Source organism: Hippopotamus amphibius, chromosome 2, assembly GCF_030028045.1.
Source record: "Hippopotamus amphibius kiboko isolate mHipAmp2 chromosome 2, mHipAmp2.hap2, whole genome shotgun sequence".
Taxonomy (NCBI): domain Eukaryota; kingdom Metazoa; phylum Chordata; class Mammalia; order Artiodactyla; family Hippopotamidae; genus Hippopotamus; species Hippopotamus amphibius.
Window position 1 is genome coordinate 198,594,533 of NC_080187.1, and position 25,864 is coordinate 198,620,396.

The 25,864-nt window shown below is 33.3% G+C and overlaps 1 protein-coding gene across 11 annotated transcripts in view; it reads right to left on the reverse strand.

Annotated features, from left to right (window-relative positions):
• The window catches only part of ZNF280D (zinc finger protein 280D), a 112,675-nt gene that overhangs the window by 65,428 nt on the left and 21,383 nt on the right, over nucleotides 1–25,864 (reverse strand). For 8 of the 11 annotated variants that reach the window (XR_009051389.1, XR_009051388.1, XR_009051390.1 and 5 more), the window contains 6 exons: nucleotides 21,225–21,371; nucleotides 18,765–18,830; nucleotides 18,525–18,664; nucleotides 10,883–11,000; nucleotides 6,116–6,286; nucleotides 5,866–5,975 (listed from right to left, as the gene is read on the reverse strand). Coding sequence is in view for 8 of the 11 variants with exons in the window: in XM_057722442.1 (XP_057578425.1) it covers nucleotides 5,866–5,975; nucleotides 6,116–6,286; nucleotides 10,883–11,000; nucleotides 18,525–18,664; nucleotides 18,765–18,830; nucleotides 21,225–21,371 (752 nt within the window). In the remaining 3 variants the exon portion in view is untranslated. Of the gene's footprint in view, nucleotides 1–5,865; nucleotides 5,976–6,115; nucleotides 6,287–10,882; nucleotides 11,001–16,620; nucleotides 16,770–18,524; nucleotides 18,665–18,764; nucleotides 18,831–21,224; nucleotides 21,372–25,864 lie in introns of those variants that run through there. The other 3 variants (XM_057722444.1, XM_057722443.1, XM_057722445.1) reach the window with 3 other exon arrangements.

Here is a 25,864-nt window from a genome sequence, read left to right on the forward strand (position 1 = left end):
ATGACAAAAATGACATAATACAGAATAGTCTCACTAATTAGAAATGTGGATAATCTTCTATACTTAAAACATTAAATATGGCTTTCAGACTGCAGGAGTTACTCTGAGTCATATTTGAGAATTGATTCTCTTCTGAAATCTACAAAATAGTCTAAGTAATCTACAGTAGCATGTGCTGCAAGATTTATATTCTCCAGAAATGTCTAACTTAGTACTTCTATAAAAGTACTAGGTCTGTTACCCTAAATACTCAAAAATGCATAATAGATGATAAATTACTTGCTGTTCTTCCATTTTCTTTTTTTTTCTACAGAAAAGTAAGATAGGACCAGATTTTTAAAATAAACATATAAATCCCATTCATAATATCTTTTAACAATGTTTCATATCCCTATAAAATAGCTGAATGATAAACCACTGACAACCAAGAATTGGACGAGGTGCACTCAAGAAGACTGAGGGATTTAGTAATTGAGAGGAAAGAAAAGTATCCTACAGAAAATATGCAAAAGGCAAGAAAGCAAGTTAAGAAATGAGAACTAGGCTTAGATTTAAAGTTTTATAGGAAGACAGAACAAGCGATGGATGGCATGGTTGAGCTATGGCCCAAGACTAACTGGTCATCTTTTATTTAGCCCTAGCACCCCTTTTGGTTCTAGCCCTTCACTGTAACCCCAGGTTCATCCCTTATTTTCCTGGGTTAGTCATTCTGCAAATATTAAACACTTTAATGCCATATACTATAATTTGACAAATAGTAGATCTTAACATCATTCTCATTAATGCCATATACTATAATTTGACAAACAGTAGATCTTAACACCATTCTCATCTTTACTCCTCCCAATAGACAGACCATGTTCTGCTGCTTTGTTAGTACCTAAAAATTTAGATGGGCAAAGAAGGGGTACCATTTTTAAACAGTAAAAAATATGATCATTCTACGTAACTCAATACTATCCCCTTCTCCTCGTGAGATACATCCAAAAAAGCACAACAACCAAGCTCCAAAAATTTAATTTACATTAAAACTCAAAGCAGATAGAATCCACAGACTCTACAACATATGAAAGCACTACCGAAAGCAGCCAAGATCAGGCAGAAGACAGGCAGTTGGAAGTAGACCTGAGAAGTCAAAAGAACCAATGTTAACAGATTTTAGAATGGCAGTAAAACATACATTCTAAAGGTGAAATACACATCTTGAAGTGCAAATCTATGTTTCTTGTTTGCAAAACCAGGTATAGGAACTGGGGCAAGAAGGATGGCAGGAATTCCTCAAACCTCATTCAGTACAGAGAAGCAGAAAAGGAATGCTACATATAAAATCAGACACACAAGTTACACTTCCACGAAGAAGCTGTATAAACCAGCTAACAGGCCGTGAGATTATCCTGGCAACCTATGCTTCCCAAAAGAAGCCTTGTACAAAACAGCTAATCCAAGAAAATCTAACTTGTTCAATATGATAGGAACTTACATCTAAACAAAAATACTTTAAGATAAATTGAGGAAAATGTAAAATTCTCATAAAAACACCTTGGAGCAGATGCAGATGAAAATAATGGCCGAAATTTTTGCCATAAATTTAAAAACCTTAATGAAGCAACTGTGTCTACTGGGAAGACCAAAAGCAAGAAAAGATGGCAAGACAAAAAGAAGACATAAAAAGAGGGGGAAAACCAAGAGTAAAAGTAGAAGAAAAAAATAAATTCAGACAGCTAAACACAATTTAGAAAACAGTACAGTGGTGAACAGATGTTGGGAAATAAAATAAATGAGAAACGCGAAGCCAATTAAAAGGAAGAGGGAAGGGGAGGGGAGAGGAGAAGAGGTAAAGGGAGAATTAAAAAGATTAGAAAGAAAACAACAAATATGCCAGACAAAAGACATTGAACAAATGAACCAATGAGTACTGGACAACACCCAACACCTCAAATAATAAAACAATTGTATGGAATTTAAAGATACAAATCAAGAAAACTACACTAAAATAAAGGAAGACACAAATTCACAAGCTGAAAGAATATGCTGTATGTCAGAGAAGATTGATTCAAAATTCTCAACACCAAGTCACTGCAGAATTACCAGTCTGTCAAAATAAAGAATCCTCTGGACAGCCAAGCATTTATAAAGGGCAAAATAATTCAAGCTTACCCTAAATTCTTAACAACACTAGGTACTGTAAAACAAAAGCAACACCAAGAAGATCCTCAAAGTGGGATCCAACCTTATATCCGGCCAAACTGTCTTTCAAGAATGGATTATAGTCAAACTGTTTTGAACATGAAAGAACTCAAAGAATACTGTTCCCAGGCCCTTCTTGAGGAAATTACTAGAGGACAAACTTCAGTCAAACGAGAGAGAACCAAAGGAACCATGACAAAAAGACTGGTGAGGAACACTGAATAAATTTACTATGGAAAAGGATTAAAACAAATACAGAAATAAGGGTAAGAAAATTGAATGATTATATGCCCTGACAATGGGAAAATGATACAACCAAGAAATAAAATCTGAAAGGAGGTAAAAGGACAATGAATATGAGATCAAGAAAGTTCATAGATTGCTTCACATACAGTAGCACCATATCAAGGAATATAATTTAGAGCTACCAAATAAAGAAGTACAGGTATGAGCATTTTTAACAGTACAAAGAAAGAGTACACTCACAAAGATAATACTGACTAAAATCAGTAGGAGAGGAGAAGATAAGGATGGGGTTAAGAATAAGAAATTTAATGCTACTTTAATCAGTTTTAATAGTAGAGAATGGCCAAAGGAATAGAAGACTACTGGAATTATATTAACATTAAAATGAGAAGGATAAAGATAAACAGGAAAACAAAAACACAACTTCCCTAAAAACCCAAACCACATACATATAAAGCAACCACATAGTAAAAGATGAAAGGAAGGAAGGAAGGAGAAAAGGAAGAAAGAAGGACAGAAAGAAAGAAAAGAGTTAAAAAATTATGACAGAACCAAGATCAAATAAACCTATCACATCAATGAAAATAAGTAAATTTAACTCAACTACTGAAACAAAAAAGATTTTCATATAGGATCAAAACTCTGCTTAAAGCAAGAGGCATGCTTAAAATGAAGTGACTCAGAAGGGTTGAAAATAAAAGGATAAACAAAGAATACGCTAGGCAAATAGAAACCAGAAGAAAACAAGGGCTGTGAGTCTAAAAGGCATTAAACTTTAAGACAAAAAAGGACATTTTATAAAAATGCTGAAGAATGCATTCACAATACAGTTATAAAAGAGATTCAGCTGTATTTCAAACAATAGCAACAATCTTAAAACAGAATTGCAATATACAAAAAAAAAAATATTGGTTCTGAAAGCTGTGGATTGAGATGTGGTATTTCTCAATCCATTACAGAGCAGGTAGACAAAAAAATAACTGAAGACATAGAAATCTAAATAATGTAATTAATAATCTAGATCTAGCTGATAAATATCAAATCCTATACCCTAAAAAAGAAATAACATACCTATCTTCAAGTTAAATAGCCCATACACTTGTCAAAAGGGAAAAAAGAATAAACATTTAGGATAACTTGAGCTTTTTACCATTAAAGGTTTGAACACCAGTTACGCCAATTAACTGGTTATAAAACAATGAGAAAAATATCTATCTCAAAGAATTTTCTAAGGATTAAATGAAATAATGTATTTAAAGCTTAGTAGTCTCTCATATGGTCTCAGATAAATATATTCTTCTTATTATTGTAGCATATTTGAATTATGTTTTAGGTATTCCTCATTGAAAGAAAACATTTCTGTGGTACAGTCATCTACTTATCTTTAATAAAAGCAAAAAAATTATTTACAAGTAATTTAAAAATCTTATTTTTTCAAAATGGAAATTACTATTATAAATTATTATTTATGTATGAAATGCATAATCTACAAGATAAAAAGTCTCCATAATTTTATACTTCCCTGTCTGAGATTTGGTGACTATTCTGTAAGATTTCTTTATGATATAAACAAATACAATAAATTATTCATATCATATCCAACTTAGTTCAATAATATGTCTTAGAGCTATCTTCCCATATCATCATTCTAGAGATTCCATCCTTTTTAAAAATACTGCATAGTGTTTTATTATATGACTATTATATGAAGCTGTGATGGTTTCTAACATGAGTAATCACAAACAATGCTATAACATGTTTTGGAAGTAAAGCTACATTTTGGAAAATGATTGCCAGTCTCATCAGGTACAGTATATATAATATGCTACAGCTTGTATACAAAACAGAAAGGAAATAAGGACACTTGTGTTCACCTGTTTATGCAGAAAGAAGACCAGGGAGGATAGAAAACAAACTAATAAAAGTTATTTTCTTTGAGAGTCATACTGGCAACCAGGTAAATAAGAGACAGGGATTAAGAGTTTTTACTTGTACGCCTTTGTAAACTTTTAAATTTTGAATTTAATAGGACTGCTAGCAGTCCCCACACTTTTTGACACCGGGGACTGGTTTCATGCAAGACAAGTTTTCCTCGCATACGTGGGGCGGGGGGGCCTTCAGGCGGTAATGCAACAGCGATGGGAAGTGGCAGATGAAGCTTTGCTCACTCGCGTGCCCAGTCACCCGCCACTCTCCTCCTGCTGTGAGACCCAGTTCCTAAAAGGCCGCAGACCACTACACAGACCCCTGCATATGACTGTATTACCTACTCAAATAATTAAAGATAACTAAAGAATTTAGCCCTTTCTTTTTTCCCTATGTCCAAAATGCAAAACATAAAAATATCAGGTATCTCATCAAAATGTTACATAAATAGGAAAACTGAAAGCACTTGTACAGGTTAATTCTCATATAAGAACAAAGCACAAAGTGCAACAATCAGGGAGTACATACTGCAAGCTAGAAGTAGTGACAGACCAAATACAATTTTGCATGTAAATAAAGAGACTGTATTTGAAATTCTAAAAAACTTCCTTTATTTTTTTCTACTTTTTTTGTAAAATACTGAATTTCAAAAAAGATTTGTCAATCCCTGAAACAGTGAGCAAGAACTTTTCCTTAGATATTTCTTTACCATTGCATCCTTCTCCTTCCTTCTCTTCATATGATCTACACTGCCTTTCTTCTTGTCTCTTTTCCCCTTCCTTTCATTTATACCAGGCACAGAAGAGGAATACAGGCTATCTTTACACAGAAACATCAGGGTACTGTAATAACTACTAAAATATTTTAAGTGAAGTGTTACCTAAACCTCCTATTTCATTTGTACTTTGAAAATTTCTTAAAATCTAATTTCAGGAGCTTCCTGTAGCAATAAAAAACTCAAATTAATTTATAACAATTATACAAACTATATTCTGGACTCAGTTAAAACAATTATTTCATATGAAATGCTCCACCATTTGGAGTTTATGTCTGAGTGTTGAAATTAAATGTAAAACTAAGATTTTCATTGTGTAATGTGACATGCACATGTTAACATGAACAAAAAAGATAACTAAAGGAACTATTAACTTACATGAAATATTAAACACATAATAAAATGCCTATTTAAGACGTTTCCAGTATGCATAAGCTAGTAAATAAGATATTCTGAATAATACATTATTTTCATTTAAAATTAGAATACAACAAGCAGACATTATAATGTATATGAACTTAATTTTAAAATTTGATGATTCAGAAGGAATTTTTAAATCTTATATGAAGACAAACACCATGAATATAAACTTTTACCTAAATTTTATGTAAATACCAATATGAGAATATTTCTTATTTAACTATCTGAACAAATCATTATTTACTGCAAATCAATCAATATTTTTACGGATTTGTACACATTTTTAAAATTAAATTTTGAAAAAGTTTTACCTTCATGTGATTTTTCAAAGGATCCAAAAGATTAAAATGGATATTGCACTTTGGACAAGCTCTTGGAAAAGGTGTTCCATTTTTAGATTGATTTGATGAGGTGTTTGTACCTAAAATAAATTCAAAATATATATGATTCAAAATTCATCACTTTTTAACGTTTAATAACCACTATTAATAGTTTGTACTGCAATTTCTATAATTCATATATAAATACTATAATTTTTTACATGCCACATTTAATATTTACCTTTTGATGGCATAGCCTGGGGAGATGTCACTGAAAGAGATTTAACTGAAGAAAATACAGCTGAGGAATTTGTTCCAGAAACACCTTCACTGGGTTTAGACTTTTTCGGATTAACACTGTTTACTTCAGAAGTAGAAGGACGTTTTGATAAAAATGAACTTTCATTCATACCTGCAATGATTTAAATAGAGGGAAAATGTTTTTAAAGACTTTAGAATGTTGCTTACAACTAAGTAAAAATATCCAGCCTCTGTCACTGATAGCTATGTATTCTTGGCTTATCTAATTAACTTCTCTGAGTCTCAGTTTCTTCTCTTCTAAAGTAAGAGTTATAATACCTTATTTTACCCAGCGCTTTTAAGATCATATAAGATACTGTATTTAAAGCACCCAACACAGTATTTGGTACAAACAAGGTGTCAACTTAAAACACATGCACAACATCAGAGTTGTGAGTTGTTTTATTTGGGGCAAAATGAGGACTGCAGCCCAGGAGACAGTATCCCAGAAAGCTCTGAGAAACTGCTCCTAACAGACAGGGGGGAAGGTCAGCATATATGTGATTTTGGTGAAGGGCGAGTACATGCAATCAAGCACATATTTTTTAGCAGAAGGTTTCTGCTAGTCATGAGGAACAGTCGTCACCATGAAGGATTTTCTAGATATGAGGAGATACAAGAACTGGGCTCATAAAATTGGCTCCTGAAAATATCTGTCTATCTGAAGACCTGTTCTGCCAGTTTTTCCCACAGCACAGTGTCTCATTTCTGCTCTCCATCCTGAACTCCTTTCAGAGGGTGTTGAAAATCAGCAGCTGCAGCAGCACATGATTTAATCCCTGTAGAACTAGATGTCAAAGTGCCAATGGCGAGCGCCAACTGTAGTTGACAAAGGCATTCAATAATAAACGAAAGCTATTATCATTACTAAAAAAAAATTTCATAAGTTACTTTTCAAAGCAACCAACACGACATCTGGCACATAGAAAGCATTCAATAATAAAAGACAGCTATTATCATTACTAATAAAATATTTTTATATCTTAACTTACTTTAGAGGGGAAAAACTTATTTTAATAGATTCACCTGTCAGCTTTTTAACAAGGGAAAATATGCCCAGAAAATAAGAGTATTACAGTAGTTGGTTCCTCTGTTTCATCCTTTGAGATAACATAAAAATGATTTCTTTTTTTTCCTATCTTCAAAGCATGTGATTACTGTTGGCTGTACTATGGGGTACTTGGGAAAGATTCTGTGTAATTACAGTAGCATTCTTGTGAGATGCTTAGGTTACTTGAAAAGCTAATGAAGTGCTGGTATTTTGGATTAAGATTCTGATTATATAACAGGCTAAGCAGTACAACAGACTGTTATATTACAAGCATTTTTTTAACATAAGAAATAAAATTACTCTAAATTTAAGAGTTTTAAATTCTGATTCATTAACTTATCTCTATTGTCTCTGGCTTGTATTGTTTCCTACATTCAACAGCTCTATCTCTGCCAGCAAAAATCCTATTCTCATTCAAGATCAAACTCAAACCCAACTCTCTCCAAGTATCCATGATCACCTGACCCTGATCAGTTAATCATGCTACTGAACATATTGCACCTGTTACCATTCCAACAAATATTTGTTGTAGAGTCCTTTAAAGCTTATAATGCACTTCACATTTTATTTATCTTATTTGGCCTTCGGGAAGCCCTAACTACAATAGAGCAAGAATTAAAATTATATCTACAAATGGCTGATTGCAGGTCTGGAGAATGAATGCATTAAATAAAAATAAAATCTCCATTTTAATAATATGAGAAAACTGAAGTGTAAAGACATGCTAAAGACTACAAAAATCTTAAGAATAGCAGTTCAAAAAAAAAGAATAGCAGTTCAAACCTACAAGCTAAAGTCTCTCTCTCCAGTAAAAACCTTAGAAGGAAAGCAGGAGTCATTGTCATTAGTCCCAAGAAGTTTCAAGAACTCAGACTTTTTCCATAAATAAAGCACGTGTGTTTTGTAAATCCACACTTAAGTCAGTTATTTCTCTCCTTGTCTCTTTTGGTTTTTACCTATTTTACTAACTAGATTGTTACAAATATGTAGGTGACACCCAAAGAAATGAATACCAACTAAATATTATCTAAATGGAAAAACATTTTAGGTACTGATATTACTATAAAAAAATTGGGAAGCATTTGGTAAATTTTCCACACTGATTAGTGAATAATCTAAAAATTCCTCAAAATCTTTATTTCGTCAAATATTTGAAATATATCAAAATTGCTAGTATACAAAGCATAATTGCCTGTACAGGGAATTTTCAACTAGATAAAATTCTTTCATAACACACTAATTTATTTTAGGTTAATGAAGAACTTTGGTATAGTATAAAATAAATAACTCTTCTTCAATAGGGAAATTTCAATACTCCTTCAATGGGCATTTACTGAGTAACAATTATAGATGAATTTAGTACAGCCACTTTATAACAGCACTCTATAATCATATTTTATATCTAAAACATTTATTGAATATAAACACACTAACCTAATTGAGAAATTAATTATAACCATACACTTTTCCATAGTAGTGGCCATAGAACTTAATAAATATTTCTCTTAACAGAGTATTTAGGATATCTGAGGACTTCTCTAACTTAAAGAAATTATTTTAAGATTTTTCACAAAAACAGAAATAGAGATCAATGGAATAGGATAGAAAGCCCAGAAATAAACCCATGTACCTATTGTCAATTAATCTACAACAAAGGAGGCAAGACTGGGGGCTTCCCTGGTGGCACAGTGGTTAAGAATCCGCCTGCCAACGCAGGGGACACAGGTTCGAGCCTTAGTCCCGGAAGATCCCGCATGCCTCGGAGCACCTAAGCCCACGAGCCACAACTACTGAGCCCATGTGCCACAACTACTGAAGCCCATGCGCCTAGAGCCTGTGCTCTGCAACAAGAGAAGCTGCCACAATGAGAAGCCCGTGCACCATAACGAAGAGTAGCCCCCGATCTCTACAACTAGAGAAAGCCTGTGTGCAGCAATGAAGACCCAATGCAGCCAGTAAATAAATTTATAAAAAAAAAAGGAGGCAAGACTATACCATGGAGAAAAGACAGTCTCTTCAATAGTGATGTTGGGAAAACTGGACAGCAACATGTAAAAGAATGAAATTAGAACATTCTCTAACATCATACACAAAAATAAACTCAAAATGGATCAAAGACTTAAATGTAAGGCCAGACACTATAAAACCCTTAGAGGAAAACATGCAGAACACTCTCTGACATAAATCACAGCAATATCTTTTTTGATCCAGTTCCTAGAGTAATGAAAATGAAAACAAACAAAAAAGATGGGACCTAACTAAACTTAAAAGCTTCTGCACAGCAAAGGAAACATAAACAAAACGAAAAGACAACCCACAGAATGGGAGAAAATATTTGCAAACAAAGAGACCAACAAGGGATTAATCTCCAAAATATACAAACAGCTCGTGCAGCTCTATGTCAAAAAAACAAACAACCCAATCAAAAAATGGGCAGAAGATCTAAATAGATATTTCTCCAAAGAAGACATACAGATGGCTAAAAAGCACATGAAAAGATGCTCAACATCACTAATTATCAGAGAAATGCAAATCAAAACTACAATGAGGTATCACCTCACACAGGTCAGAATGGCCATCATCAAAGTCTACAAATAATAAATGATGGAAAGGGTGTGGAGAAAAGGGAACTCTCCTACACTGTTGGTGGGAATATAAATTGGTGCAACAATTATGGAGAACAGTATGGAGGTTCCTCAAAAAACTATAAGTAGAGGTAGCAAATGATCTTGCAATCCCACTACTGGGCACATATCTGGAGAAAATTATACTTCGAAAAGATAAATGCACCCCAATGTTCACTGCAGCACTACTTACAATAGCCAAGACATGGAAGCAACCTAAATGTCCATCAACAGAGAAATGGATAAAGAAGATGTGGTACATATATATATGATGGAATATTAGTCAGCCATAAAAAAAGAACAAAATAATGCCATTTGCAGCAACGTGGATAGACCTCGAGATTACCACACTAAGTGAAGTAAGTTAGACAGAAAAAGGCAAGTATCATATGATATCACCCATATGTACAATCTAATTTTAAAAAATGATACAAATGAACTTATTTACAAAACAGAAACAGACTTACAGATATTATGGTTACCAGTAAAGAATGTCGGGGGGGAATGGATAAATCAGGATCTTGGGATGAGCATACACATACTATTAGATATAAGATAGATAATCAACAAGGACCTACTGTATAGCATAGGAAACTCTACTCAATATTCTTTGATAATGTATATGAGAAAAGAATCCAAAAAAACACGAATATATGTATATGTATAACTGAATCATTTTGTTGTACACTTGAAACTAACACATTATAAATCAACTATACTCCAATAAAATTAAAATTAAAAAATTAAATTAAATTTTAAAAAGATTTTTCAGCCCGTGTTTAATGCCAAGTAAGAACAAGGTCAAAGTTGGTTAGCCTACTTAATTAACAGGAAGAAATAAAATATTCTATTATTAAATAAGTTTTCATGTAAAACCACCAAAAAAGGCATTCAAGAACTATTAATGCCATTACACCTTACAATATATGAAAAACTTAACATGAAGGCATAGACTTCAAAACAGAAAGTCAACTCCATATGCATATTCATCAAGTTTCTTTTTCTAATTTTTTGAGTAAATACTAAAACCAACCTGCTATAGAAAGTGATGGTCCTCCTTGGTAATGTGGTAATCCTGTATCCTGGGTCAAGTCAAACAGTAACTCTGAGGAATTACTAGAAACAACTCGTGATGAGTTCGTTACATAACCCTGTCAAAATAGTTCAAAGAAAGAACATGTATTCAACATAGTTATAATTATTTTGTTTCATAAACTTTTGTAAAGGTAAATTTAACTGTATGCCAATATTATAAGGATAACCTGTGATGACTCCATTACTAATAAGTTATATAACACAAAGGTAATTATTACAATTATGCCAAAATTATCATCTACTAAAACTGAAAGCAAGCTATTACTTACAGCTGGCTTATTCCTGACTAGCCAATTAAAATAGGGCGAAAATTCTAGCCTGATTTTTTCAAGGTAAAAGAAACTTACAAATCCATTTTAAATCAATGAGATTGATACACTTCAGAGAGTCATGAAAAATGCAGGATTCCTATCTAAGAGCAAATAATAGAACTTACTGAAATCTTGGGTAAAAGCAAGGGAAAAAAAAAGTAAACATAAGTCCAATTTAAAAGCTTCTATACCTCTATAACCCCCACAGATAAAATATCAGGGTAAACAAACTGGGAATTAGCCTGCAGTATGGTGCATCAGGGTTAAGTATGAACATATCACATGGTATGAGTTTTGGAATCATCTTTATCGGCAAAACTTATAAACCAAGTGTTGGAAAGAAAAAGAATGGGTCACCCACTCTTCCCACCATCCTACAGAAAGCCCATGTTGGGCCAGGCAATCTCCCATCTCTTAGGGCAAATGCAAAAACTGCCAGGTCAGCAGGGTGAACAAATAAGAAAGCTAGGCACACGGGGTTTAGAATGGAAGCTGTTTATAAGAATGATCTTGGACACCTGCTCCGCTCCTGAAGAGCTTGGAGTTCAAGGAAAGTTTCAGCCCTTACATCAGGAGAAAGAGTGGTCCCAGTTAACAGGAAGATATCAAGAAGAGAAGAGTGAAAAGTATGAAATGAATCATAATATAGTCAAATATAATGTAGTATAAATTTATATGTTAACACACACATATATTTAGTATAAATAATCATAAAAATGTGGTCAATATAATTCAGGGATATGTATGTACTCCAAAACTGTTATATATTAAATATACTGATACACACACAAAAAAATAGATCCCAATGCTATTTATAAAAGACCATCATTGTAGAGAGTGAGCTGTCATTAGAGTGATTTTTGGACCATTCTATGAGTCTTAATATATAACAAGCAAAACCTCTAAGATTAACAAGGCTTAAAGATCTAAAGGGAAAAGTCCCTTTAAGGAAAAAATGGGCGAATGACAAACTGAGCACCTCAAAAAGCAAAAAACAAGTGACCAATACATACAAAAAAACTTTTTTTTTTTGCAACTTACTAGTCGAAGAAATGCAAATAAAGACAATGGCAATTATATAATACAAAATAATTGCCACTTCTCTTAGATGTATCAAGGTCATAATAGACAAAATATGAGGGAAAATATGAGGAGACTAAGAAGAAATAAAAAAACTGTAAGGTGTAATCTTAAATAGGATATTGGGAACGAAAATCGACATTAATGGAAAAACTGGTAAAACTCGAATAAGGTGTGCAATTTAGTTTTGGTAAGTAAGATGTCAGCATTGGGGAAAACTAGTTTAAGGGTATATATTGTATTATATTTCCTGTAAGTCTAAAATTAGTTTGAAATAAAATTAAAACTTCTGAATTAAAAAATGATAACCTATACTACTGGCAAAATAGAAGCTGTATTTAGGTATAACTTTTCCGCATGAAAATTTTGGCAGCAGCTATCAAAGGCTTTAGGTAAATTCACATCTTTTCATTCAACTATTTCACTTTAAAAATGTATGGTAAGGAAGTGAAAATGTCTACTGGAGAATTATTTTTAACAGCAAAAAATTAAAATCTTTATGTCCAACAATGGAAGAATGGTTAAATAAATTAAATGACAGACTATCATGCAACCACTAACATGTTTTTGAGAAATATCCAATGACACATTCCCTGTAGAATGTTCAGTGAAAAAAGAAAAATACATATCTGTGTATATGGTATGATTCTGACATATAATCTATACTGTTTGCAGGGGGGAAAAGAAATCAAAATATAGTATGTACTCTTCTCTCTAAACTTTCCCACCAAAATACACATTATTTCAAAATAGAAACAGAAAGGTTTTACTTTGTGCTTATAAGTTAATAAATAAGTTTTAAGAATTTTGGTTTACTGCTGACTTTTCTATTGACATGGTCTTGTCCATAAGAAGTTATAGAAATAAAATATGGGTGAAGGGAGTCAAAGTGTATAAGCTTTCAGTTATAAAATAAATAAATCATGAGGATGTGAATTTCAGCATGGTGACTAAAGTTAATAATACTGTACTGCATATGTGAAAGTTACAAAGAGAGATCTTAAAATTTCTCATCACAAGGAAAAAATTCTGTAATGGCATATGGTGACAGTCTTTAACTAGACTTACTGTGGTGATCATTTCACAATATATACAAATATTGAATCATTATGCTGTACACCTGAAACTAATATAATGCTGTATGTCAACTACACCTCAATAAAAAATTTTTTAATTTAAAAAAGACATAAGCCTTCCTCACTACACCCTGCACAAACTGCAGATTTGTGACTAAATAAATGATTGTTATTTTTTTAAAAAAAGTTGTTATGGAAACAGGTACTGAAGTAACCCAAACCACTCATAGAATTTGAGGCCTAACAGGCAGATATCTGCATTTGAGTCTTAACATGCAACATTAAAAAAAAAAATCTAACAGATGTCAGTGGGAAGTTGTTGTATAACAAAGGGAGTCCAACTCAAGGATGGAAGATGCCTTAGAGGACTGGGGCGGGGAGGGTGGGGGGGACTCGAAGTGGGGGGAGTCAAGGAAGAGAGGGAATACGGGGATATGTGTATAAAAACAGATGATTGAACTTGGTGTACCCCCCAAAAAAAAATAAAAAAAAATCTGTGATGCCATATAACTTAATCGTAACCAAGCACAATCTTGCTTCAAGATAAATATTTTCTTCAAATATTTATACTTAAAAAAATGGAAAACATTCACTTACATTTTCTAAAACAGTTGTTTAACAGAAACATAAAGTTAATACTGTTAAACACTTTCCTAGGAAATAACTCTGGTTAATTTAAGCACCACAATTTCAGAAAGCAGGCACACATTATTCAACAATAACTGATTAAAATAATTATCCAACATGGATTTTTTAATGTCTTCTAAAACAGTTCAGAAAGCTATCAAACACAAAAGGGTAGAATGGGTGCTAGATTGGGAATCCAGAAGATCCACACACTTATTTAGCTACAAAACCTTGGTAGGAACCTTAGCTTCTGAACTTGAAGTTCTTCACCTTTCACACTTAAAAAACAGCCACAGTCATATTTTAAATAAAATTGCACTTCGTGGTTCATTGTACGTATTAAATCAAGTAGCTGTCACAACAGTACTAATAAAGACCTAATATTATATCCCGTTTTATAAATAGGTAAATTAAGGTTAGGTGTGGTTACACAAGGTTCCCAACACAGCCCCACTTATTATTGATGGAGCTGTAATTAGAAGTTGGGTCTGTCTAATTACAAAGCCAATGCCCTTAACTATATCACACTGACTTTTTAAATGATAATATATCCCCACTGCCTGAAAGAGATTTGAAAGAGATACTGAAGTATAGCGATATTACATGAAAAAGTATATATACACACACACAAAACATGACATAAAATGAAAAACTATAATTATAACTTATTAAAAGCAGTGGCTTCTAAAATTCAGAGGAAAGTCCCTTACATAGCATCTTAAATTCATTCTAGAATATATCTCTGTCATTCTTAATTGTGCACATTAGAATCACCTAGAGAGCTTTTTAAAATGTATAACTTCCAAGACCCATCCACCCAGACCAACCGACAAAATTTCTCTTTTTAAAAACTCTCCAAGATTGAAAACCATCAATTGAGGTGTTCTGATTTAAAAACTATGCCCACAGAACTAAAACATTTGAGTTAGAAAAATCTCTAGTTTCTAACTTTTATAACACCAAAGATATCACCCCTCACTGTATATTTTTTCTCCCTGGGTCCAATGTTGGAAAGATTTGTATCTATCAAACTTAATTAAATAATAAAGTTTCTTTTTCCGGTTTTCTATCCTCCCCAAAGCCAAACGGCATACAGTAAGCATGAGAAACCTACCAAGTTAATGTGATTCCACTAATAACAAAGAATCTTTACATTTTGTGTACTTTACCATCTTAGGATCCAAGATTGAGAGTCAGTGGTCTGGGTAAAATTATCTCTCATTTTAGAAATGAAGAAAATGAGGCTCAGAGAGGTTTTGACAATGCTTTAGTTAAGAACAAGGCAGAATCAGCATTCAAGTCTCTTGTTTAAATCTAAGTTTTTTAAACTACTATCCAGGGCTCATATCATTATTGTTATTTCAGAATGCTAAAAGCCACTGAAAAGATTCGACCGGGGTTGGGAGGGGTGTTTGCCCTAAGACACACATTTTTTATGATATATGACCGCTTCAAAATATAAGTGGGAGCTGAGTTTACTTAGCCATAGATTTTCCTTTTCATGTAAATAAAATTAAATTTATTAAATCTTCTATAAAAGATACACCTCAAAATATCAATTTTTAGTGGTAACATATGTATATTACCTTATATTAATATGATATGAAGTGAAGGAAAAATGGCTTATTCATACTAAAAATATTTGGATTCAATTCTGTTTGCACTTGAATATTTGCAGGAGAATTTATAGGTGCTTTGGTTAGTTGTTTCACTTATTGTAAAAAGAGCAAACATTTTAGGGAAAATTTACTATTTCTTTTAAGGCCAATGCCAAATAGCTTATGAAGCATGAAAAAAACCACTGAGTTAATTCAATTCCAGTAGCAAAGAATCTTCATATTTTGGGTAACTTTTTGTTTTAGTATTCTAACTCCTTGGTTTCAGAACCCCTTTACACATTTAAAAATTACTGAGGACCCAAAAGAGTTTTTATTTAGGTAGGTTATATCTACTAATATTTACCATACTAGAGATTAAAACAGAAATTTTTAAAATATTTATTAATTTCATTTTAAATAATAAATCCATTACAGATTAATAACATTTTGTAAAAAAAATGGCTGTCTAGCAAACACAAAAAAATCAGTGAAAATAGTGGCATTGTTTTACCTTTCTACAAATCTCTTTAATGTTTAGATTAATCAAAAACTGCTATACTCTCACACCTGCTTCTTCATTCTGTCAAAATATGTTGTTTTGGTTGAAGAATGTAAAGGTAACCTGGCTTCAAAAGATTAATAGTTGAAAAAGGGAGTATTTTAATAGCAAATTAGAATAAATGTGGATATATTTCTTCGATACAACACCAAAACTCAACAGCTGGTATTTTCTTAAAAGTTTGTTGCGATGTGGAATCTGACTCTTTATCACATTTTTTTGAACTTTGTTACATTAAAATCTATTAGTCATATTTTGCACTTTGAATGAATCTTATACATGCATGATTTTATTACATCATACATTATTTAGAAATTATTGGTTTCTTGGAATTACGCCGACCTTCCAAATGTTGACAAATTACACAATATCAAAAAATCACACATTTATTAATACCACCACCCATCAGAAAAGACTTTACGTACTGGGAAGCTGTCAAGATCATGATGGCAGATACAAGTTGTTCAAATTTCTAATTTTTGCTTGATAGCTTGAATTTCATCAGTGGCAAGAAATACTATCAGTTGTTTTCCTTTAAGTGACAGGTGCTCTTTGTTCAATTTTGAGGAATTGTCTACCAAACAACAAAGATTGAAGAACTCATTGTGTGTGGCAGACAGACTCTAAAGTAGCCTCCATGATCCCCACGCCCTGGTATTCATGTCCTGTGTGATTCCCTCTCTTTGAGTGTGGACAAGACATGCGAGTTGCTTCTGACAGAACATAGCAAAAGTGATGAGATATACATGATTTTTTGTATGTGATTACATTACATAAGGTGTAATGCCATCCTGCTAAGGACTCACTCTCCCTTGTGGGCTTTGAGGAAGTAAGAAACCATGCTGGAAAGACCTACCTGGCAAGGAGCCAGCCAAAAGCCACTAAAATTCTGAGACTTTCAATCTGACAACCCTTAAGGAACCAAATGGTACCAAAAACCATGAGAACTTGGAAGCAGACACTTCTTCAGATGAGACTGCAAGCTCAGAGCCCACACCTTGAATGTAGCCTTGAGGGACCATGAAGATATGACCTGACTCTTCACCCACAAAATCTGTGAGATAATAACAGTAGGTGGTTTTAAACCACTAAGTTAATAGTAATATAAACTATGGTTTGTCAGTCATCCTTTCAAGTAAAAAATGGTAGTCTGGGTAGCTTAGGTCACAATTTAATCATACTAGTGCTTTTCCTCAAGATAATCATCATACCTCAGACACACAGAAGTACTTTATGTATACCACCCCTTTCATCATACAAAATATTTTAAAAGACACATATACTTCAGGGAAGAGAGCTAATAAAATTAATAACATTTTAATATTTCATCAAGGGAACTGAGTATGACTGAAATAGTTATTATTGTGAGTGCATGGTGGTGACTAATACAAAAACTACTATTCATACTAAGGTACCAGCAGTTTACCCACCACTGCTTTTGCACCATCAGTGCAAATGTCAACACAATGAAAAAAGCAAATAGTGTCTTTGCGTTATTATGACAATACTAACTAATGATCCAAAACCCATAAAACAGTCTTAGGGGAACCCCAGCAGACTGAAGACTACACTCTGAAAACTTTTACACTAAGGCAATGCTTCCATTTTTTTAGAAGTATACATTTACATACAATACACATGAATATATGTATACAAATACATATAAACTATGGATTAGTCTGGATTGAAATCCCAGATCCATCATTTACCAACTGTGTGACCCCGAGTGAATTATTTAAACTGTGTGAGCCTCAGTTTCCTCAACTATAAAACAGAGATAAATAACAGTGCCTACTTCATAGGAACATTTAAGAATTAATGAGATTAATTCATGTACAGCATTTAACACAAAGCTTTACACATATAAACAACTCAATAAATGTTAACTATTACTTTTGGTTAAGAGTTATGTAAACCAAACTATGAAGGTATGTTTTCAGAATAAAAAGCTCCAACAGCCTCTCAGCAATTTTCCCAATTAAGAACTAAGAACATTTGGCCCAGTTTACAATCTGAAATAGTTTGCCATTATGCAATATTCATTACCAATTATACTTTTATTCATGCTCTGATAGCACAGTTTTTAATACTGTACCTATTTAATTTAAGCATATTACCTGATTTAAAAACAGGTTGGGTAGTTTGTTCTTAAAATTATTATTTGGGTACTGGTTGAGCTATCATAGAGATGGTGACATTTTCTGATGTTGATTATGATTCCACTGGATGATTACCCATGGTAGTACAGAATTTTAACTAGGCATTGTTGATACTGATAAATAATATCCAATGTATCCCTGAGCTGACTGGTAGTTTCAGAAACACTTACAGGTTTAGACAAAGGCTGAACAATAACAGAACTATCTGAAGATCTAGATTCAGGATGAAAATTTACTGGCGAGGCAGCCATTGGATTTGATGTTGGGTTCGTGTAGTGTTGACTTGTAGGCTTGAATGCAGCAGTAATACCTGTATTTTAAAATTACACAACACATTGAATATATTTCTATATAATCAATGATGTCAAAATACTTCACTTTAAATCAAAAATAGTAAAATAATACTGTACCTCGGCTGAGTGCACCATTCTTTATTCCTCTCGAATATGAGCTGGGGTTTACTCTATTCAAAATATCTATAAAAGATTACATTTATTTTCAAATTCATTGTTTGAATGATATATGTATTAAGATAATAGAAATCATACATTGAAAACAGATTCCTGGAAGAAGAATACAAGTTAATACCGATTTATGAATACAGTTCATTTTAAACATATATATCTTTATCTACTAAAGAAATAAGATTACCTATCTTAATTATCTTACAGAATAAGAACAATCTTTCTAACTGTAACTCAAAATCCAAAAGCCAGAAGTTAACAACTGATAAATATGACTATATATAAGTCAAACCTTCTGCATGGCAAAGAAATGGTCCATAAAATTGGCAAAATTTTTCCAAAAACATATTCTTATAAAACTATAATTGAAGTATATGTCTTTCTTTGAGTAATGGAAGGGCTATACATACACTCAAGTTCCTATTACTCAAAATCAAACCCTATCCAACATCCATATCCAATTCACACCCTTATAAGCCCGTAAGTGTCATTATAAGGGATCGCATTGGATTATCTGCACCATTACTAGAGTCTTGGAAGGGAAGCTATCAGAGAATGCTGACTAAAATGAACAAACAAACAAAGTTTACCAGAATATCTCACAACTTAAGGGGCTTCAAATTTATCACTATACCAGAAGTCAATCAGAGCCAAATATGACTTTCAGGATCACTTCAAAGTTCCTAATTGCATGCATGCATGTGAACTCTGTAATTTACAGGTTTTTTAGTAACTGAACTAAAATTTAGAAGAGTAAGGATTTGCCTAAAATTGTTGGTTAGAAAAAGTTAAAAGCACAAACACCAGACCTCATATAAATTTCCTTTTTTTGCCCTCATAGTATCAATAAAAAGGAACCAGCTCCCTTTATAACATAATTCTTTAAAGTAAAGGGCCATATAAAAGCAGGACTGTTTTCTGAAAATGGCAATGCAGTGCTCTATACCTTAGTACTAGAGATGTCTTAAAGGAGAAAAATCTGCTCAAACAACTTTTCATTACAAAATTCAAGATGAAGTATTTACTCAAACCATCAAAGAACTATTGCTAAAGTACTTTTTGGTGTTTGTATTCTACAAAACAAAAGTTTTTACCTTCTTTTCTGGCAACATTTAGCCCATACTCCATATGTTAAAATATTTATGGCTTATACATAAACAGCAATAAAATCACTTAAGTTCTGCATCTTAAGAATACAGAAAAGAAATTCTACCTGGGTCAATCTCCTTCTGACAGAATTATTTTAAAACTAATATACATTATTCGAGTTGAATACTGTTAACAGTCATCGACAATCAGTATAAATTCAATTTAAATCTTAATTGTTGTGTTGTCAATAAGAGAACTTGAGTAACAATTTTGCAGTATGGTAATATTCCAGTATAAAATAATCACAGTGACTAGAAACAGTAATTAAGAGAATATGTAATTATGTTCCACTATCATCAACAAGCACACCATCACGCCTAGTTCAATTTATAATCGAAGTGGCACTACACTTAGAACCTCTATGAGTGATTATCAATCTGCCACAAAAAAATGCTATTGAGAATTCAATTGGTTAAGCTATTCTTTCCCTGATAAAACTGAATAAAAGTGCCATTCCAAGTTTAGAAGCAACAGAAGAAAGAAACAGGCTTTCAGAAAATTTAAAAGTAGTTTCTTAATTACACTTTTAAGCACTGACTTGGTAAGAAAATATTACTATGCTATGCTGGTTACATTACCTGGTAAATGCTCCTGACCTCAGCTAACAAACAAAAATGTAAATGCAATGGGAAGGGATCTATTCTCTCTTTCTCCCCTGAAATTTACACATTATTTCTCTGTATTCTATACATTTTGAGCGGACATTTTAACAAGTGTCATTTGTCTTTAACATTATAACAATGTCAAATCCAATTACTCTAACTGAAATCATCACTGCCTATACATTTTGTATAGATGACACTGCAATGAGACAGTTGCTTGGATGTGAGAACACCTTTCTGAGACTAACCCAAACTTATTTTGTGTATTCTGACATTTTAAGCAAAATATTCTAAATTCTTCTGTTTCTGGGTTTAAGTGAGGGGAAAAAAAAAGAAAATGAACAAAAAGATAAATAGGTTCACCTGGCTCCACAAAAAATTATGATCTCTGATATGAAAAGAACTCCAACGTCACGAGCTAAGGTAAGTCCACTTCTTTTTCTCACATCTGATATTTTAACCTCTTACCTCCTTCCTTAAATCCCCAATCAAAACCCTGATTCTAAAATTCTTACTAACCTCCCACCCAATCTTTCATCTCTAACTCCTTACAGAGGAACAAGGACTTAATTAAATACCTATAAGACAGTTCACAAGTTTTCCTACTAGGAATAGTATCTTACAAAACTGGGCTTCACTGAAATTAAGTGCTCACTTGAAATTGCGGGTTTTGAACTTGATATCTCTCCAACAAAGATAGGCTCATCATCATCATCATCATCAACCTCTTTTACTTTCTTCTGCCATGGTTCCAACTCTTCTTCCTCACATTCCATAAAGAGTTCTGCCATTTTTGAATTATCTAATTTTCAAAAAGAGAGAAGAAAATCTTATTTTCAAAAATAAAAATAATCTTTGTAATACACAGTATGACATTTAACATCTACTTTAATAATCCTAATAGCAATTTCTGAATTGATATTTATAATTAGTACACAGTAGCAACAGTGAGAAACCCAGAGCTCACTCTCTAAGATATAAACTAGTGAGATTTAGATAAAGAGATAATGATTGATGGATAGATAGATAGGTAGATAGATGGATAGATGGATGATAGTTGACAGTAGTTATTTACAGTGGACAGAAAATTTGGGAACAAAGTCAGTTTCAGTCATATGGCTGGAATATGATTATATCTACAAAAAAGATTGCACCTAAGCATTATCTGAAAAAAATGTACTAACAAAAAGGAGATAAACTAAGAATAAGTGGTAACAGGGGGGAGATATAACAGAAAAACTGAACTAAATTCAGGAACTTCAGGTACACAGCAAAGCAGGAATGAGGTGCTAGACTAAAATAAAAGACCAAAGTGAGGCTTATTCCAATCAGGGAAAATTAGACATTTCTCAGCTGAAGAAACAGAGCAAAGAACATATGGTCAATATCACCATCCTAGAAGTTCTAACCAAGCACAGAGCTCCTATGAAGTATTGTAGTGCCTCAGTAATAAACAGACAACAATAAGCACCATAAATTTTAGGAAAACCTCTTGTCTTTCAGACCAAAATCAGTAAAACAGATAAAGAGTCCTAAGGACAAGAGATAATGCAAAAAGCAAGACAAATACTAGAGAAAATTTAATTAGCATTTTTAGAGATATGAGACAAAAAAGGATATCATAAAAAGTAATGTTCAGGGCTTCCCAGGCGGCGCAGTGGTTAAGAATCCACCTGCCGGGACTTCCCTGGTGGTATAGTGGTTAAGAATCCACCTGCCAATGCAGAGGACACAGGTTCGATCCCTGGTCCAGGAAGATCCCACATGCCAGGGAGCAACTAAGCCCATGGGCCACAACTACTAAGCCTGCACTCTAAAGCCCGTGAGCCACAGCTACTGAGTCCACGTGTCACAACTACTGAAGCCCATGCGCCTAGAGTCCGTGCTCTGCAACGAGAAGCCACCACAATGAAAAGCCCACGCACTGCAACAAAGAGTAGCCCCTACTCGCCACAGCTAGAGAAAGCCCGCATGTAGCAACAAAGACCCAATGCAGCAAATAAGTGAATTCTTAAAAATAAATAAATAAATAATAAAGTCAAAGAGAAAGAAACAGACTTTATAAAAAAAAATTGAATCTACAAAAAAAAAGTAATGCTCAGAAAACAAAAACAGGATTAAAAATGTATATGCCAAAATTTTTTAATTCAGTTAAAAAAAAAAATCAAAATGTCCTCAGAGGTGGAATGAAGAGAGGAAAAAATATACTTATATATATATACATACATACACACACAAATGTGTATATACATATATATATAAACAAAATAGAGAACACAAGGTTGTTAGAAAATCAACTTCAAAGGTACAACTCTCACCTAATAAAATTTACAGAAGGAGAATAGAGCAAAAGCAGGGGTAGGTTATCAAAGATACAATGCAAGAAAATTTCCTAGATCAGAAGACAATCTCTTGGTTGAGAGATCCCACTCATACTCAGTACAACAATCAAGAAAAAAGTTATGCCAAGACATACCATTACCAAATTTCAGAACAGAAAAGATAAAGAGAATATCCTCAGATCTGCAGGGGCTGAGGCTGGGGGGAAGAAATAGGTCATATACAAAAGATCAACAATAATAACAGAAACTAGAAGACAGTAAAGTAATACTTTTAAATTTTTACCAAAATTATTTTTAAATTTAGAATTCAAACTTGTTCTTCAAGTGTGAGAGTACGGACCAGCAACATCACACAAGATTTACTTTCCAGGCACCCTTTCTCAGGAAGCTACTATAGAATCCATCAAAACGTTAGACTCAATCAAGAAAGAGGAAGACATGGGATGAAGAAAACATGGCATTCAACACAATACAAAGTCCCAGGACAACAAAGTTCAGTAGGCCTAGAGAACAACCAGTCCACACTAATTCAGGAGAACAGTACCTTCCGGAGGAATGTCTCTAGGAGGCCAAAGAAAAGATGATTAAAATATAAACTTTTAGACTACCTAACAAGTTTTACCATATAGAAAACTGAATTGAGAGGCTCTTAAGAGTGTGAGAAGATTTAGCTATAAACTTTAATAACAGTTAGCAAATTAAAAAAAATGAAAAGTATTAACTGCTGGATAAACCAACAAAAGAAAGAACAAAAATGTATCCCCTCGTGTACTATTCTATATATAATAGCATATTAATAGCATATTACCATGCTCGTCAGTGAACGGTATTTATATGGTCATGGAATGAAAATATCAAATACAGATTTGACTTTTTTTTTACTCGGAGATATTTAGAGGGAAGGGAGGCATAGCTGTAAGAAAGCAAAAATCCTCATGACAAACATCACTAGAAAATGGTTACAATTGACTATGCAACAGACAGCACACCTACATATGCACATATGCACTCTTCAAGAAACTGAGGTTAAACCCCTTAAAGCCTTTTTAGGTTGTTTGATTTTTTAAATTGTGTATATTTTACTTTAAGCTAAGATGGAGGAGAAAAAGGAAGAATAAGAAGAGGGGAGGAGGGGAAAAAGAGAAAGTACTGAAGGTCTAAACTAAAGTAACAGCAATGGAGATAGATACTAAGTGATGCTTAGCTAGATATATAAAGAAGACTACAAAAGAAAAAAAACCTCCAGGGCTCCAGGGTTCTGGCTTAGACAATGATATCTTTATCATTTAAATGTAGTCACTTCTAAAGTTATTTTTTATTATACTAAAGCAATGCCACTTCTCTTTTGACTCAAAATTAAGACAATGTTCTACTACAGTTTTAAAAGATAGTACTAATTGAAACAGTGCTTTTGGGATGGCATACAAAGGAAATACCTTATTAAAGTAGAGGCCATTCTTTTACATATTTAAAAGAATTTTCCCTTCCATAAATATATGTCACAAATCATTTCCTAGCCTAACATTATTTAAATGTTTAGTAGTCCACCTACCAAAAAATAAATAAATAAAAGGCCTTCTAATTTTTCCAAATGTCATGAACATTATGAAATGATCCCTTTCTTTTTCTAAATTATACTGTTATACTAATGATATAAAGTTTTTCAAGTCAAATGATTAAACTCACTAGGCCAAAATGAGCTCCTTGACAGTCTGTTTCCCTCTACATATTAGATAGGCAGTAGGGACACAGTATATAATAATCTATGAACTAGGAAATGAGGTAAAGTCAAGCATGGCCTAATTTTAAAAGATTAGGGAAACCCACTGTATACTAATAATAAAAGTATCATTTATTTCCAGTTGGTATATGTTAAGAGCTGAACTGTGTTTCTCCAAAATTCATATGTTGAAGTCCTCATCACCAGTACCTCACAATGTGACTATATTTGGAGGCAGAGTCTTTAAAGAGGTAATTAAGTTAAAATGAGGTTATGAGGGTGGGCACTAATCCACTATGACCAGTGTCCTTGAAAGAAGAGCAGATCAGGACACTTCCCTGATGGTCCAGTGGGTAAGACTCTGCACCCCCAATGTAGGGGGTCATGGTTCGATCCCTGGTCCGGGAACTAGATCTCACATGTATGACGCAACTAAGAGTTCACATACCGCAACTAAGAAGTCTGAGTGCCACAACAAAGATCCTGTGTGCTCCAACTAAGACCTGGCACAGCCGAAATAAATAAATTATTTTTTTAAAAAAAGAAGAGCAGATCAGGACACAGATACATGTATTGAGGTAAGACCAACTGAAGACAAAGGAAGCAGATGACCATCTATAAGTCAAGGAGAGAGGCCCAGAACAGATTCTTACCTCATGGCCCTCAAAGGGAACTAACCCTACCAACACCTTGATCTTAGACTTCCAGCCTCCAGAACTGTGAGAAAATAAATTTCTGTTGTTTAAGCCACCCAGTCTATGATACTTTGTTATGGCAGCCCTACCAAACTCATGCAGAAGACAAAGGTCTTCCTCCCTCTTTTTAGCATGGCACTGCCACTGTCAGTATATACAGGATATATTGTTGAGAAAAAAATTTTTGAAGATACATGACAGCTTTACAACTTTTTTAGAAATAATTAGTTTTTGTCTATGCATAAAAGAAACATACGTGATTATGTATACCAAACTAATAATAGTAGCTATTACTGGGCATAGAGAGAAAACATTTCATTTCTACTTTACTCATATTTTAATTTACATTATTTCTTTTTTTTTAATATTTATTATTTATTTGGCTGCGCTGGGTCTTAGCTGAGGCACGCAGGATCTTTGTTGTGGCATGAGAACTCTTAGTTGCAGCATGCATGTGGGATCCAGTTCCCCAACCAGGGATCAAACTCAGTCCCCCTTCATTGGGAGCACTGAGTCTTATCCACTGGACCACCAGGGA